Source organism: Thermobia domestica, chromosome 7, assembly GCF_964235325.1.
Source record: "Thermobia domestica chromosome 7, izTheDome1.hap1.1, whole genome shotgun sequence".
NCBI lineage: Eukaryota > Metazoa > Arthropoda > Insecta > Zygentoma > Lepismatidae > Thermobia > Thermobia domestica.
This window is the reverse complement of record NC_137460.1, coordinates 94,478,588-94,495,310: the sequence shown is the minus strand read 5'-3', so window position 1 is coordinate 94,495,310 and position 16,723 is coordinate 94,478,588. Positions and strand designations below refer to the sequence as shown.

The window sequence follows — 16,723 nt, the reverse complement described above, 5'->3', positions numbered from 1 at the left end:
GTTGAACGGATATACGAAACGTGTTGGAAAAGGCGAATGAAAATTACTATTATTATTTCTAGCAGTAGTAATAGTAATAGTGGAAAGTTAGGAACAATTATGTATTCATTAATTGTTTGCTAAACACGTTACGCTCCCAGACAGTACAAATCAAGGTTGATACAGATTACGTCATTTTGTAGACACGTTGTTAGTATTTTACCTGTAAAGAAAGTCGTTTCAACTGTAAGACCGAGAGATATTGAATATATTTCATGTTAGTATACATCAGAATTATCAATATTGCAAATATAAAAATTTCCTTAATTACCTACGCGGGAATCGAATCTAGGATCCCACATCTGGGAAAAGAGTATAAAATGTATGAAAACAACATAAAACATTATAAAATAAGCATAAAACGATACAAAATGCATATTATTAGCATAAAAGACTATTAAATGCGCGAAAAATAGCATAAAAGGGAATAAAAGAAATCTCTATAAAAGAGTATAAATGCGAAAAATAAAAATAAAATTTCACGCACGAGTTTCGATATCGTGAGTTGGCAACCAAAAAGGTCATGGAATGGGTCTATCCTACTTCGTGAGGAAGATTATGTCATAAGAGACGAAGAATTATCTTATGATATAATCCTCTTCGTAAACATTTGTACATAACTGATATGAGAGAAGAGCTTAATTTTCAGAGTAAAGGAGGTTGGACTGAATATTTATATGGAAAACAGGAAAGTAGTGCTCAAGAATTTCGCCTGAAAACTCAAAGATAAAAGTTGAAAGTACGAAATTAGAGGTAGTGACTATGGGCAGAAACAGCATTATTCTTATTAAGGTAAGATGAAATGCATTTAAAAGAAATACCATCATTTAAAAAAACACACGAAATATTCATATGTCTAAAGAGGAAAGGATTTTAAGTAAGGTGTTTTGTCTATTTTGATATACAGGCGAGACAGTTGGACATTAATAAAACCAGATATTTATCGTCTGGAGGCTAAGAAAACTTGGATATAGAAGAGCATGGATATATACAAAGAAAAAGAAAGGGTTTCATTTATCATAAAAATACCTTCCTAAAAAGTAGCAAAAGATCATCCTCATACAAAGTGATAAGATAAAATTAACTCTTTGTGGACGACCTGTTTTCCTAGAAGACTTAGAGCACGGTAGCTCAGTGGTATAGCGTTTACCTCTGGTGTGTGGGGGGTCACTGGTTCGATCCCCGGCCAAGTACGTTTGCGTTGGACAACATCGTGTCCGTGGGTTTTTCAGATACTCCCGTTTCCTTCCACATTATCATTCCACCAATTTTTCATCATCATTCACTTGCCTTAATCATCCATCTCCGTTAACCTTAAATGCATAACGTAGGATGTTAAATTTAAAGATTCCGAAGATTGCTGTTAGACTTAGTATTTCGTGTTTTTCCAAAATTTGTAGAAAATACGCACATAGTTTTTATTGTAGACATTTCTGAAAACTATAAAGCTTGTTATAATGACGCAAATTAAACGAAAGGCTATGCCTGTTGTTCGTCTTACTGGACTTTACATCCTCGAGGGACTGAGCCTGTCGATCATCCGTAATATATTAAGTAACACTTTGGAGTTAGGTGAAAAGATATCGCCCGAGGTAGATAGATGGTTGTACAAACTTAATTGGAATAATTGGTAGTGTTTGATATATACATGAAAGAGCATAGAAGTCAAGGTGAAACTTTCTTTCTTTTTTGTTAACATTCGTAACGGTAATGTTAACATTCGTTCACTCCAATCGGAAAATAAAGGGTTCAAGTCCTAGGGTCTGTCATGCAAGTATTACTATTTTATTTCACATTTTAATAAACGTTAAAAAATGAATCAGGTTAGTTGGTACTTGAAATGCTATTTAAAAACATTTTAAAAAGTAAACGCGTTGGATTATGCAATTCACAGCCTCAACGCTCCGAACCAAGACAGTCTATTCCGAAGGAGTTGCGATACATAGTTTGGGACCGCTGCCATATGGAATTGGCAAGAACCTAAGCTGATAACATGTGACTCGATTTTAGTTAGACAGACGAATACGTGCTCAGGATACATGGCTTTCTAAACGAAACTAGAGGCTAACCCATTATACGTGTCACATATAATTGTTATTTACGGTTTCTGTATAGTCAATGAAAAGATACATATGGGAGTTTTTGGTTATGAATACATGTAAGTGGGAATTGAATTTCAGCCTAAATCTTCTTATTACAAAGCAGAAACGCCTATATCCTTAAATATTATGTCCAATAGTCTGTGATTTCTTAATTTCAGTAAGAATGTACCCTAGCTCTTGGGTCTCCTTAATGAGAAAGACTTATTATTAAACAACGAAATATTTTTCCTAAAAAAGGGTACGATCTTTGAAAGACCCGAGAAAAAAATGTAATCGATACATATATGCTATAGGAATGTGGGGGACAGCTGCGCAGTAGGTAATAGTGCGCAAAAGCACACTACAGAACTGGAAAGCATAGCAACACTGGAAATATGTGCTTTGCACTTGTAGTGGAAATGATAAGAACCATCAAAAATATTACACCAGTAAGCGTGTTATTTGTCGCGTGGGGTGTTTGAGTAAACTTATATTGTACAAGCTTGCTATAGAACTAAAGCTTATATATCAAATATTAATATTACTAACTTTTGTTCCCTGTAAAATCTTAAAGGCATTCGATAAATCAAGTTACGTTCAACAAGCCATAGAGGAAGGAGAATACCGCGCAGTCGTTGTGAGATAGTTCCGCGTGGCATTCCTCACTCACTAAGTATTGCCATTTACAGTGGATAGAAGTTTGTTTGCTTTTAACAAGTACAAGTTTTAAAATATAGGTCTAAAAATAAAGTTAAGATTTGTAAGGAAGCAATCTAAGCGCCATTTTATGAAATTCTCATTTTTAATCAGACATGTCTTTGCAAGTGTAGCGGATTGTAAGGACATAGGTGAACAACTATTATGTGAAAATGATGAAATGAATGATGCTGACTTATAAAGTTCTAGAAATTTATGCATTAGACCCATATATTTACGATTTCGAAAGAGATAGAGAGAGCTGTGGTATCATAAACAAGTGTTCTTTGTTCAAACTAGAGCCTTCCTATTTGAACTGTAGGGGCGCGGTGGCTCAGTGATAGAGCGTTCACCTCCTATGTTTGGGGTCCCTGGTTCGATCCCAGCTCGCGCCGTGTGGACTTTGTGGTGGACAAACACCGTGCTTGTGGGTTTTCCCCGTTTCATCCCACTTTCTTCATTCCACCATTTCACTCATTTCTCATAATCACCGACTCCTTTAGCCTAACCGGCAAAACCGCGGGACGTAAAACTCAAAGATTTGATTTCATTTTTCTATTTGAACTGTGACCTTGCTGGCGCTGCTGTCAATATGTGATTTCCCGTTACCTCCCTCAAAAGAAGAGGGACAAGTTACTGCGGCCGAGATCTTTCAATTGTTGGATGCGGAAGCGTTGCCACAATGAATTATTTCACAGATTTTTACTGTACTCTGTCTTGTTAGCCACTTTAAGTAGCGTACGATCTTCAGTCGTCAAGACCAAACGACAGAATCATAAATTGGCAACACAGCTGAGATCATTCACTTCTTTCACGAAGGGAAAAGTTTCATCCGCCAGATGGTGCGGGGGGTGAGGCCGAAGTATAGTTCGCATAGTTTCCGAGGGCACAGGTGGAATAGGCAGGCTCTAGTTCTATGCAAAATGCATTGGTTGGGAGTACTCAGAAAATTCATGTGTGGCTTTCGTATGAAATAAACTTAAATGACTTGAAGTGAATTGTCGAAATGTTTCATGGGAATGTATTTTCTTTCGTGTCTCTTATATTACAGCTAAGAAGCATATATTGTTGTATGTATTATTCGTTTAACTGAAAATTGTTCTCTTGATGTAGTGAATCTCCAGAATGTATTTTCACTTCCATATTGTAGTCTCAAGTAACCTCTAGCCCTTTTAGGATTTATAGTAACTTTTGTTACCATGGAGTAGTGTTGTCTTTGACTGCTAATTTAGGCTCTATAACAGGTATTTAAGCCGAATTTGTTTTATTGGTCAAGTCAAGAATGGAGCAAAAAACACCTCAGATGCGTTTTAGAACAGGATGGCCAACTTGGCAGTGCGGAGGGGCGTGACTTTTTCTTTCTTTCTTAAGCACAAATTTCAAAAAATTTTCTCGCCCTCAGTTTTCAACATATTATCACCTTGAAATTTTGCACACCGATTGTGTACACCTTTGGGTATTTCTGATTTTCTAGATCCCTACGTGAACCTGGTGCCGGGCCCGAGCATAGCCACCGATATACAGGCCTGTGGACAAAAATGTGACGTCATCATCAGTAGGGCTTTCGTGTTACAATGGAGGAAAGATTGAAAGCCAATTATATTGAAAACGGTTCCAACAATTTACATGAAATTTGGTGGTGAAACGTTTCTTGATACGAGAAAGCAATCTAGCTTGGTCTCAACTTTCGGAAAGTTTGTTCAGTGGCGTTTTGGGACGCATTAATTTGGAGTCGCCTCACTTGTATTACAAAAGCAAGAAAGAATGTTCACAAAATTTGTGAAAATGCATTTTCTCGTACAAGAAAATGGTTGAGGTATGGATAAATTAATTACCTAGAATTAGTTTAGTGGCGTTTTGGGCGCTCTATTTTAGGGGCGCCTTAATTATATTTAAAAAAGAACAAATTTTGTAAATGAAATTTTTCGCAGATGTATTTTCGCGTACAAGAAAATGCTTTAGTTAAGTTTCAAGTTCCTCAAATTAGTTCAGTGGAGTTTTCGGATCTTCATTTGGGGGATGGAAAATAATTAACTTAAAAGAGTTCTTACGATCATCATGAAATTTTATAAAACTACCTTTTTCGAGCACAGTAAAGATTAGCTCAGTCTCAACTTTCGACGAAACTTAGTTAGTGGCGTTTTGGGGTGCTTCATCTCAGGGGCACCTCACTTATGTTGTTTAAAAAAAAAACAAAGAATCTTCAAGAAATTGTGTTCAAATGCGTTGAGGCGTACAAAAAAGCCATTTAGTTATGCCTCAATAGTTCAACGACATTATTTGTAGGCGACAAAATTTCAAGTCAATTTTGCTTAAGATCATTATGAAATTTTGTAAAACCTGTTTGCGTACAACAAATAGATTTAGCTTAGTGCAAACTTTCGAAAAATTAACTTGGCGGCATTTTTAGAACTTCATTATGGAGGTACTAAAATTTTAACTTGGAAACCGGTAAAACGATCTTCATGAAATAAAAATAATCCGTTTTTAGCCGGCATGTCAAAAGTCAAAGTACGTAAATTATCTGTCTAGAATATTTCGGCATATAACACTACCTGTAGGACCCACCCCTTGTGTACGTCCCTGCTGTACTATATAGATCCTAATACAATATAGCATTTAATTTATTCTTAAGGTCCGTCCACACACTGTGCGAATTGACAGCGGGGTACCAGGAATTTCCCCCTCTGGCAAAACGTCATCCTCCCTCTTGGGAAGATAATGTTTATCCTTGGCAGGGATAACTTTACCCATTCTCTCCATATAGTTTACGTGTGATAGTTGGGTGCGTATATGGGTGAAACTCATCCTCCCCCTGGGAAAAATCTTCAATTCGCACACTATCTCCGCAGATACAAAAAATGTTACTTATAGCCAATGGTGTTATACAAACAATTTAATGATTAGTAATTAACCTGTACTGTGCTTAGTATTTAACAGCCCCTATGTTAGTATGGTGACTTTACTATTAGTATAATTGAGGCATTGAATGCAAAAAGGGGTCAAGTCATCAAAACAAAGTTTTGAGAAAAACTGTATAACTTGGGTAGTTCTTGTTAATTTTAAAAAATCTTTGAACTGTACATACAGTCGGATGATACAAATTTGTTGACAATAAAAAAAATCATATCGTTTATGTAGAAACTTGGTAAAAGAAATTTTAAAATTGTCGACATATCCCCTTTTAGCATTCAATACAATCTGGGACCTTGTTTTCACTCCAGTTTGGACTTTCCTGTGATGACAGTACTAGGACTTGAGTACAAGAATACTTTGTGTGTGTTCAGAAACACATTTTAATGCTACTTAATTGTTACAAGATAAAACATCTACTCAGAATCCCATGCTTCACTCTCTGACTCATCGTCCTCCGTTGCCCTGGTGCTGGTTCTGTTTTTTACAATATTGTAAAAATACGGGAAGAACTTCACTGGTATTATGTCCAGCATCTTCGGGACATCATCACCTTTTGCTGGCTTAAGGCCCAAAGGGGCAAAATAAAGCTGAGGCACATTTGAGAGGGTTGGTATAGCTTTCGGTTTCAAAAGAGGAAAGATTTGCCGTAATATTCCACTAGCCAATTTAGAAACTTCGACTGATTTTGATGTTGCGGAATAGTGAAACATTTTGTATGAAGTAACACTCCACGTTTCTCCATGAACAGTTACTGATTTCTTGTAAAATTTATCCAGATGTGCCTTGTAGTGCCGAAAAACATCTTGTTTGCACAGTAGACAGTACTATTTTCATCTTTTTCGCCTTTTTCTAAAACGTCCACCCATTGTTCTGGTGTGTACACACGATCTTCTTTACGTTTTGCAAGTTCTAAGATCGCAAAATCGCGATCACACGCCAAATAGGAATGACCTCTTGTAGGAAACATGTGATGAATGTTGTGGAACCTTCCCGTTTGAGAAAGAGTATGCCAGAACTGTGTAACTGTGCGGTTTCTATTTTGCCCTGTGCACGCATCAGAAAAAAACATATAAAGATTTCACTGTAGGTGGAATGTACTCATCAATAAAACGCACCAAAAGTGATACTACTGCGTTAGGTTCTTTCTTCGCTGTTAACTCATCACACATGTAAATGAAGGGCTTGCCATCTGAAAATCGATGGATTCCAAAAACAAAACCAGTTATTATACTCTTCTCCATGAACTTTCTTGTCTCTGATGACATTACGTCTCAACTTACTGAGATCTCTTTTGCATTTTTAACAACAAATTCACCAGCTGAAACATCCAAGCTACTGCCAGTATCCGCCATCTTGACTCATTATATCAAACAACAGCTGTATGTTTGTTTATATGCTATTTGAATTCAAAAAGGGATCAAGTCATTTGACATGTTCCCATTCTGCATTCAACAAAATTTCATTCGCGAGCTACTTTTGACTGTTGAATCTGACATGGTCCCTTTTACCACCATTCGATGCGCCTTGAAATGTACTTTCCAACGATATAACAAAGTCCTATACCGTCAAAAAGGTGACATGACCCCCTTTTGCATTCAATGCCTCAATTATTGTGCATTACTATTATATTATAATATATTTGTATATAAGTTTTATTATTTATTCCAGCGATAATATAGTAATAATAAGTAGTTCGGTACTAGTAGTACGTTGGATTAGCTTAGGTGCTGTTATGTTAAATAATCGCGGCCACTATTTCATCATCGAAAGTAATCCGGGGGAACCGGCTACGGAACTTTACCCAAAGTGACTACCTACCACAGGATCGTGCGTATTTTCGCATAAATGCGACTTTATAAGTAATAACGCTTATATCGGTATTTATTCCGAAGTTGGTCGTCCGCTTTCGCCACGTTTTTTCGCTGTTATCTCCTTTCGACATTTTCTGCAATTTGTTATTAGGTTCATTAATCTGTGCTCTTCACAAACTTTTAAAAGATTTTGCTCGTTATCAACGTATTGATTCACAAGTGTTAAAACTGTTAGTTCATTGCCCTTGTACATTCGCCATGTTGATACCATAAATGCTCGTTTCTTTCCCACAATGCAACTGTTCGTTACCTTGCGCCAAGTAGTTCCCTCCGCTCGCCGTATAGTCCCATGTTTATAACCGCTTATATATAACAAATAAACAGATTTTTCGAGACTCATATATTATCAAGCACACAAACGATCAAATTATCCATATCTTTCCTGTAAATTTTAAAAATTTTGCTGGAAACGGACGCTCAACTTTGGAACTTAACCCCTTATATCTTCCTGAAGGAATTTGTATTGAGGAATGCAACACCGCGTATTAAACACGATCTTATAATAGGTACTACGAGTGTTTCTTGGTGAAAAAGGAAGGGTAAGTAATTAAGCCAATTTGGAAGCAGGTTCTATATCTGCACCCAACTTAATGAACACCGCCAAGTCATTCATGAGAAAAATCAAACTAAATACGAACTCAAAAACTTAAATAACCATGATACAATTGATACACTACATTAAGGCTGCTTTTCAACAATTTACATGTAATTTTAAAATGGTTAATTTCCCACGTGGATTTACATAATTGAGTACAGGTATTGTACAAGGTGTAATTGTATACACTATTCATAATGCCACTTACACACTAGAAAATTCTACACAAATTCTTTGCAGTGTTTCATTTGTGCACACTCCTTGAAAACAGATTTTTTGTGAGTGTATGGACGTTTAATATTCCATTAAAGCCTATTTCAGAACTTTTGACTCATATTGACTCCTGACAGTCTATAATAATGAATCTCTCTTATCCTTCCAGGCTATAGTACACATGTCATTCACTCTTTTATATTACGGTGCAAGAATAAATAATTGTTGTATCACTTATGATTTTCACGATCCTTATCGATAAATTACAACAAAGGCAAGATAAACATACATTAAAATTAATATATTCTAATTATACTGTAGATAAAGCTATGAAATCAAAAATGCTGCTGGCGTTATGAACTTTATATTAGCCCTATATTTAAAGATTGAGCTAAGTATATTAACTTAACTTTTACTTTTAACGTTTTCTTGTAATGCTTCTATTATAATCGCTGTAATTTTGCTTACAATGACGAGTTTTATATATATATATATATATATTACTTTCACAATTTACTATAAAACATCAAACAAGCAAGTGTGCGATATTAATAAGACTTGGCCCTACCGGTTATGACGTATGAGCCTCATGACGTCAGCACTCTCAGGCCTGTATATCGGTGGCTACGGCTCGAGAGGTGCAACTAGTCCAAGGAGGTGATTTTTTCATTTTTAAAAAATCTGGTTTACCTCGCATTTCCCTCTTGAAGTGCATGATACGAACATGTGAGTGGTACCATTTGAAAGGGACCGTTATACTGAAAAAAATGGCGTTCAAACCATGACTCTAGGCCAAATAGTAATGACGCAGTGAATTTTATAATAATAATAATAATAATAATAATAATAATAATAATAATAATAATAATAATAATAATAATAATAATATATGACGGTGCCCACCATTTCGTATCTGTTTGAGATCTCGACATGACACATACGATTTATGGTTGTCAGGTGGGAAACCTATCCATTCACGCCTATTTTGACATGTCTTTTCTTGACATATTCTCCTTGAATCCCTACGCATTTGTGGGGAATTTCTTTCGCATGGATTTCACGATTGTGACATAAGCATTTTTGCATAGAGCAGGTTTGGTTTCTTTCAGAGGACCATGCCGTCGTAGCTCTATCACTCACGCTCGTGGCGCTACAGCGGTCTAAAGTTCTTTTTTCTCCGTTTTCGGCGGACTATGACTCCGAAACTAAGTTTTAACCCCAGGTTCATATGATTTTTTTTCTTATTTGGATGTGAGGAATCCAAAGTTTTTCGGTTGAGTTCCCAACTACCCTATATATATATATATATATATATATATATATATATATATATATATATATATATATATATATATATATATATATATATTAGGGTGGGTCTAAACAGTAAAAAAATGTTTTCGAGTCCTAATACTATGGAGAAGTTTCGAATTGGGGAGACTTAAGAAAAGCAAAAAATAAATAAAATCGGTTTAAATCTTCCAGTCGCACATGTGCTCCTAAAGTTCGTTGAAATTTGTAAAAAAAATAAAAAATCACATTTTTTATGATCATTGTTTATCTTACTTGACTTGTCAATATATGTATTTAAATGTAACAACTCTAGTATCTCTAGTCAAACCGATAACGATTTAGAAAAAAGAATTGTTCAAATCGGTGAAGGTATTCCGTTCGCGCAACGACTGTCAATTCTAAAAAAAAAAATAAAAAAAAATCAGGTGCTCGTTGTAACTCGCTCGGGTCAATCATCACGACTCTCCACCCACTTATAAATCAGATTTCAAAGTACCTTAAGCTAAGAATGAGTGAAAACGGGCATGTTCAATTGATCAACATGAGTTTCTTGGACTTACGACTCTTCATACAAAAACTTAGTTTTGTCAATAAAAAGAAAATATGTTTATAAATATTACTAATGGTCTAAAATAATTCGCTTTTAAACATTTAATCTTGTATCCAATAAAGGAAACAAAAAAACAAACATGTAAATTGTTAGGATTTTTTATTATCTTGAACTGTGATTACCTTTATTTGTAAATTTTGTTTCAAACTTTCATTAACTTCGAAGATGTTGGTAGATTTAGATACTGTTTAAACATGACTTTCTGTGTTTCTAATACAAAAGAATTGGAGCTATTACATTCCGGAAGAGTCTAATTTTAAAATGTTAAAAATTATCGTAAAAATATGAATTTTTCAAATTTCGGCAAATTTAGAGCAGATGTGGAACCGGAAGATATAAACCGATTTTGTTTATATTTTTAGTCTCCCCAGTTCGCAGTTTCTCCGTTGTATTGCTTTAAAAGTTGACTGTTTTCGGCCCATTTTACAAAAGAATCATAAAATTGCGGTGCATCTATGTTGAAGTGAGTTATTTTTACAAGAATATTCTAATATAGTTTCTTCCTTATAATAGAAGGGTTCTCTTTTAAGTTTTACAATACATCGAAATTGATAACACTTTTCCCTTTAGGTTCGTCTTTGGATCTCAATAACAAATACTAATCCACTATGGACTAGACATGTTCTGGAGAGCTTCAATACCATATGCGCTTCGGACGTTTAAAACAAATGGAAATAAAGCGCCTTAATGGGCTTTTGCAAATGCAAGACCGTGGCTTACTTTTTTTTGTAAATCAGATAAGTAGCCAAAAGACAGGAGTTTGGCAGTACTTCCTTTTCTTTCCTTTAGTTGTTTCAAGCTCTGAATAAGGAGTTTATAAATGACACATCTGTTTAGTTATTTCATATCATTCGCGTAGAAATGTTCTTTTGCCACACACTCTTGTTTTTCACTAAAATGGAGAAAGAAAAGTAGTGTTCAGTTTCCAACTTTTAAAAACTGGAAAAACAAACTTTAGCTGGGTATAATTTGGCTAGAATACGAGTTAGGAAATTAGCACTTGTGTGAAATTACGTTATTGTGTTGCTGTCATAAAAAATAGAGATTCATTTCATGGACTGGATAAGCTCCATATGGACACGTTCAAAATTAGATACAATCATAGGTAAACTATAGAGCGACAAAGTTAGTAATTGTTTAAAAAATATTTTCCCTCCTTTTACCTTTTCATAATCATAGGTGTATGTTATATATATAAATTTGCTTATTTTTGTTATTTCATGTGGACATAAAGTAGTAAAATAAATAAATAAATAAATACTTTTCATTTCTATAGTTGAAGGAATACGACGCAAATTTCAATTTTTTATCCAATTTCTACGCAAAAAGCAAAATCTAAGATCGCTAATATACATACATTCCTATGTATATATATGTCTGCTAATGACCAGAAATGAGTATAACTAGGCCGTTCAAAATATTTACAGAAGGTTCAAATTGAAAATCTATGAAGATCATAACTCCACCTGTTGCAGTGTTTGTTGTATGCGGAAGTTTGCGCAAAATTGGACAAAGGGAAGCACAAGCTCAGAATATTTGAAAACAAAGTTAAGAAATAGAATTACTTTAGTAATCTTACACGGGAGGCTCCCACAAGTTGTCGCTAAAATCTGATTGCCACATAGCATCATGAGAAATGAAAATAAGCAAAATTTAAAATGCTATGGACCAGAAGGATAGGAGTTACGGGGATTCAAAATTTGAATATCCAAAGAATTATATTATGGAATTATGTATGTTTAAAGTAAATATCTTGAAAACCGTTAAAGCAATCAAAACAAAAGTTGCACAATATAATGAGAACAAAATGCCATATCAAAAACCATAAACAGTGTTGCCAACTCATCATAAAATATTTTATTATAAATAGCACCATATACAAGTGTGCACAGATTTAAAAGGTACTATTATCACTAAACATAACAGTGAAGTGTAGTTCAGCGTTGCACACTATTTGAGTTACATGTGCTGAAAATGTATAATGGAGAAGTCTGATATGTGGCAACAGATGGTAATAAAGGAATCTGGGTCTCATACTTTGAATTTAGTTCAAATACATGACACAGATAGTATAACATAGCAAAATGTCAGCAGTGTCACAAAATATTGATGCATTTGAAAAACGAAATTGAGTGCTGCCAGTTTTACGCCCTGTGTTAGCTCCCAAGCTATACAGTAGTGCTAGGTGGGATCCGAATCACTATGAAAGAGAAAGATAACAATGAAATGTAAGGTAAAAAGTACAACAAAAACATGAACCGAGACGGCATTCGAACCCGCGATGCCTAATATGTCGGTTGTCTAGCCTTCTAGACCACACCGTTATCCGATCCGACTAAAAACGAAATGAGGTAGTAATAAAATAATTATATTTCCAATGTGAATATGGTAATATTACTGTGATCAAACATAACCATATTGCATCAGTGGCGGAGCCAAGGGAGGGCTTTGGGGGGCCAGGTCCTCTTGCTCAAATTCTTGGCCCCCCTAGTGGCCCCCACACACAGACTGATACTGCTATTGGTCGAAAAACGGTGAGTTGATAGCGGTCACAAGTGAAAATACAACCGAAACATCTCTCGGAAAGAGAGTTACCAACTGCAGAATACCATTATGTTGCAATAGTCTGCGTTCCGAGTAAAAGGTCCAGCCTCGTTTTTGTTTCTAGTACAGCAAGATCTAATTCATCGAAATCTGTAAGGTGCATACATTGACCTCACTATCTGAACGTTCCTTTTAATCTCTGTCCCTTATAGTGTTGTAAAGGCCTGAAAAAAAAACGGAAATTTTGGGTAAAACCCAGTTTTTTACCGTTTTTTCCCAAGCTTGGAAAAAGCGGGAAAATTGAAAAAAATTGAAATTTTCGAATATTTTACTACATTATGCTTTTAAAATGAAAACTATTTTATATTTACTAGTTTACAGTTAAGATCATTGAGTAGTTATGTTTCTTATATTGGAATAGGGAAAAGTTGTGGCAACAAATATATTTGCACCACTCTTTTAAAGGTAGCACCGTGATAGAATAGAATTAGGTTACAAAATATACTACAAATAAAATATAATCCTAGTTAGATTAATTAATATAGACGCATTTAAATTATCTTAAGTAATCTTACAAAGTTACCATTTTATCGCAGAGAAGTGTTAAAATAACGGTATGTTAAAATCAAATATATATATAAAAACTAGCAGCGTTCACCCCGCTTCGCTGCGGTCACCCCGGAACGCAATAAACTTTGTTACTTAGATAATTTTTACTTTTTCGCTTTCAAGTGATATGATAAAAACCATAGAAGATTGCACTAATGTTAACATTATATCGCCTGTCATTTATGTTAACCCGCCCCGCTTCGCTGCGGTCACCCCAACCCGCCCCGCTTCGCTGCGGTCATCCCGGAACGCAATAAACTTTGTTACTTAGATAATTTTTACTTTTTCGCTTTCAAGTGATTTATAGCGCCTGTCAGTTATGTTAACCCGCCGAGTCACAGGGTCATGCGGGTTGCATATAAATACGTTTATTTTTATACCTATGATGAACTAATAACAAAGGATTTGTACGTATGGACACCTGAATGGTCAATTATCTCAAGACACTGGTAATTGAAAATTAAAGTGATATGATAAAAACCATCTAGGGTCCACATCCTAACAACCCCCCAAAAATGAAAGAAATCGGTTCAGCCGTATTAGCGTGATGAGCGGACAAAGGATTTTTTGTACGTATTGACACCTGATTGGTCAATTATCTCAAGACACTGGTAATTGAAAATTAAAGTGATATGATAAAAACCATCTAGGGTCCAAATCCTAACAACCCCCCAAAAATGAAAGAAATCGGTTCAGCCGTATTAGCGTGATGAGCGGACAAAGGATTTTGTGCGTTCTCTTTTATATATATAGATAATGGAGATAAATATCTCTCTTGTGCTGTGTAAAATTTCCGGAAATTGTAAACCCGTTAGCAAAATTCTTTTGTTCGGAAATATTGGAAAGTTCGGAAAATATAATTTAAAAACTATTTCTTCGCCTGATGCTAATCTTATTTGCTGTAACGTGTCTGAATCATATATACAACGTATTTCGCTAGCAGGAAAAATACTTAAAGCAACAACTTTAAATTTTACTTTTTAGTTTTCTGATTTCTGATAAAAAAAAAAAAAAGATACTCTTTATTATTTGTATACTTTAACAACTCAAAGAGAGAGATGATCTTATTTACATATACAAGCATACATCGCACAAGTGCGTAAATTTGAGCAGGGACAAAATATATTAAAAAAATTAACATGTGAAAGTACCGTTTGTTATTATTAAAGAGTAGCAGAATACTCGTTATTCGCACGGGGAGAATACTTTCATTTTGGTTATAAAGGATACCAAAATTCACCAATTAACTTAGGGCCCCCCAAAATTATGAATTCGACTCTAATATCAGTCATTTTCAATTACTTTTACATGCCACCCTCCCCTTTTAGGAGTATTAATGGGGGCTGAATTTGGATTTAAATGGCATCGGAAGTGGCACTGTTCATCTCAGCCACCCAAAACTATGAATTCGACACTAATGTCGATCATTTTCGATAATTTTTATGTATCCACTCATTCTCCCTCTCCCAAGTTGCGGTGCTGAATTTGGATTTAAACAGCATCGGAAGGGTTAATGTTCATCTCAGAACCCCAAAAACCATGGATTCGACACTAATATCGGTCATTTTCGATCACTTTTGTATATATATATATATATCCCCTATCCCTCACCCCCAAGTTACGAGGATGAATTTTGATTTATCGGAAGTGATACTGTTCATCAAAGCAACCACAAAAACTATAGATTCGACACTAATATCAGTCATTTTCGATCATTTGTTTATATATCACCCCCTTCGCCCTCCCTAAAGTTTCGGTGTTGAATTTGAATTTAAAGTGCATCGGAAATGTCACTGTTTATCTAAGCGGCCCAGAAAACTATGTAGTCACACTAATATCGATCATTTTGCATCATTTTTACATACCTCCCCCCTATTTGCGGGGATAAATTTGGATTTAAACGGCATCAAAGTGTCACTGTTCACCTCAGCGACCCCGAACACGAACACGTGTTATTATGTTCAAACATAAACAATAGCAGGTGACTGAAGGAGACCACCAAGAAGATTCGAAAAAACCACGAAGAAGGCCGAACTCCCTTCATGGGTCATCCCTCCAAGAAGATGCCTATAAAAGAAGATCTCAAGAAGAGGAAATTACCAGTTCTTTGCTGATCACTCACCTATTAATAGGGCTACCTTCTCGTGGGGTCCCCATGGGGTATGGAGAATTTCTTGAAAATCATCTCCTGAGGTTTCTATAAGCAAAGGGGATATACTTTACTCACTTTCTGCCGGGACTGCTATGAGCTACAGAGAATTCCTGTAACTATTCCTCTGAGGCTGCTATGAACGAAAGATATACGTATCCTTGAATCGCCCACTCCTAAGGCTGCTATCAGCGAAGGAGTTATCCACGATACTTGTCTAAGGCCATTACGAGCTTAAAAAAAAAGTTGAACCTCTATTCTGAGGCCACTTTCGTGTGCCGAGGAACTTTACTAAACTCTGAAAACATTTAGAGACTTATAAGACATTTGTAAAAACTTTTATAGGCTTTATAATAAAAGGTGGTGGGTTTAAATCACGGTTTCGTTATTTAAAACTCTACCAAACAGAACATTGCAATAGAGAGATATCTTCTTGTTGCTGACAAAGATCGCAAACACATATCAATTAACACTTACTGCTGTTCTAGTAGCTAAGGGGGTACACCTTTCCTGCACAGGTTACTGAGTTCGATTCCCTATGGGAAAGTCTTGAAATTCGAACACATTATGGTTGTTCGGGTTTCACCTTAAACTGTAGGTTTTCGTGTCATATAGCTTTACTGCTGAAAAGTGATACTAAACTTCAACCAATTAAACAAATCAATAAATCAAGCTATCTATTTATCTATGAAATTGGCGTTTGCGCTTATAAAAGTAAGTTGAACTTAGAAAATTGCTTACGTTACTACACTCTGGATTTTGTAAAGAATTCGAGAAAACATTACATTTTTTTAAGAAAAACCTTTTACCAATACAAACATTTGATATGTCTATCTTTTTTTTCTTCCAGGTACCAAATACTTATAAAAGTAGTTAAAAAAAAAGTACTTCAACACAAATGGCAGCGGTAGCACTCAGCTCAAGAATAGTTTTTATTGTTCTTCAAAGTACTCTGCTATTATCACTCTATGATATCGGTAAGTTGATTTTATTGTGTTATGGTACGATAATAATATGTTCACAAACAGGAAACATAGTGTGTGTGTGTCGTTCCGTTATCTTTTTCTTTCGCAGCTTTCCCTTTTGCAGCTTAGAAATAAAACTACT

General features: G+C 35.3%; 1 protein-coding gene across 5 annotated transcripts in view; it reads left to right on the top strand.

The window, feature by feature from the left end:
- Window positions 1-16,723, top strand: part of LOC145690288 (protein borderless-like) — a 189,660-nt gene that overhangs the window by 101,453 nt on the left and 71,484 nt on the right. For all 5 annotated transcript variants that reach the window (XM_081765052.1, XM_081765054.1, XM_081765053.1 and 2 more), the window contains exon 2: window positions 16,467-16,593. In XM_081765052.1, the coding sequence (XP_081621178.1) occupies window positions 16,515-16,593 (79 nt within the window). In that variant the 5' untranslated portion in view covers window positions 16,467-16,514. The remainder of the gene's footprint in view (window positions 1-16,466; window positions 16,594-16,723) is intronic.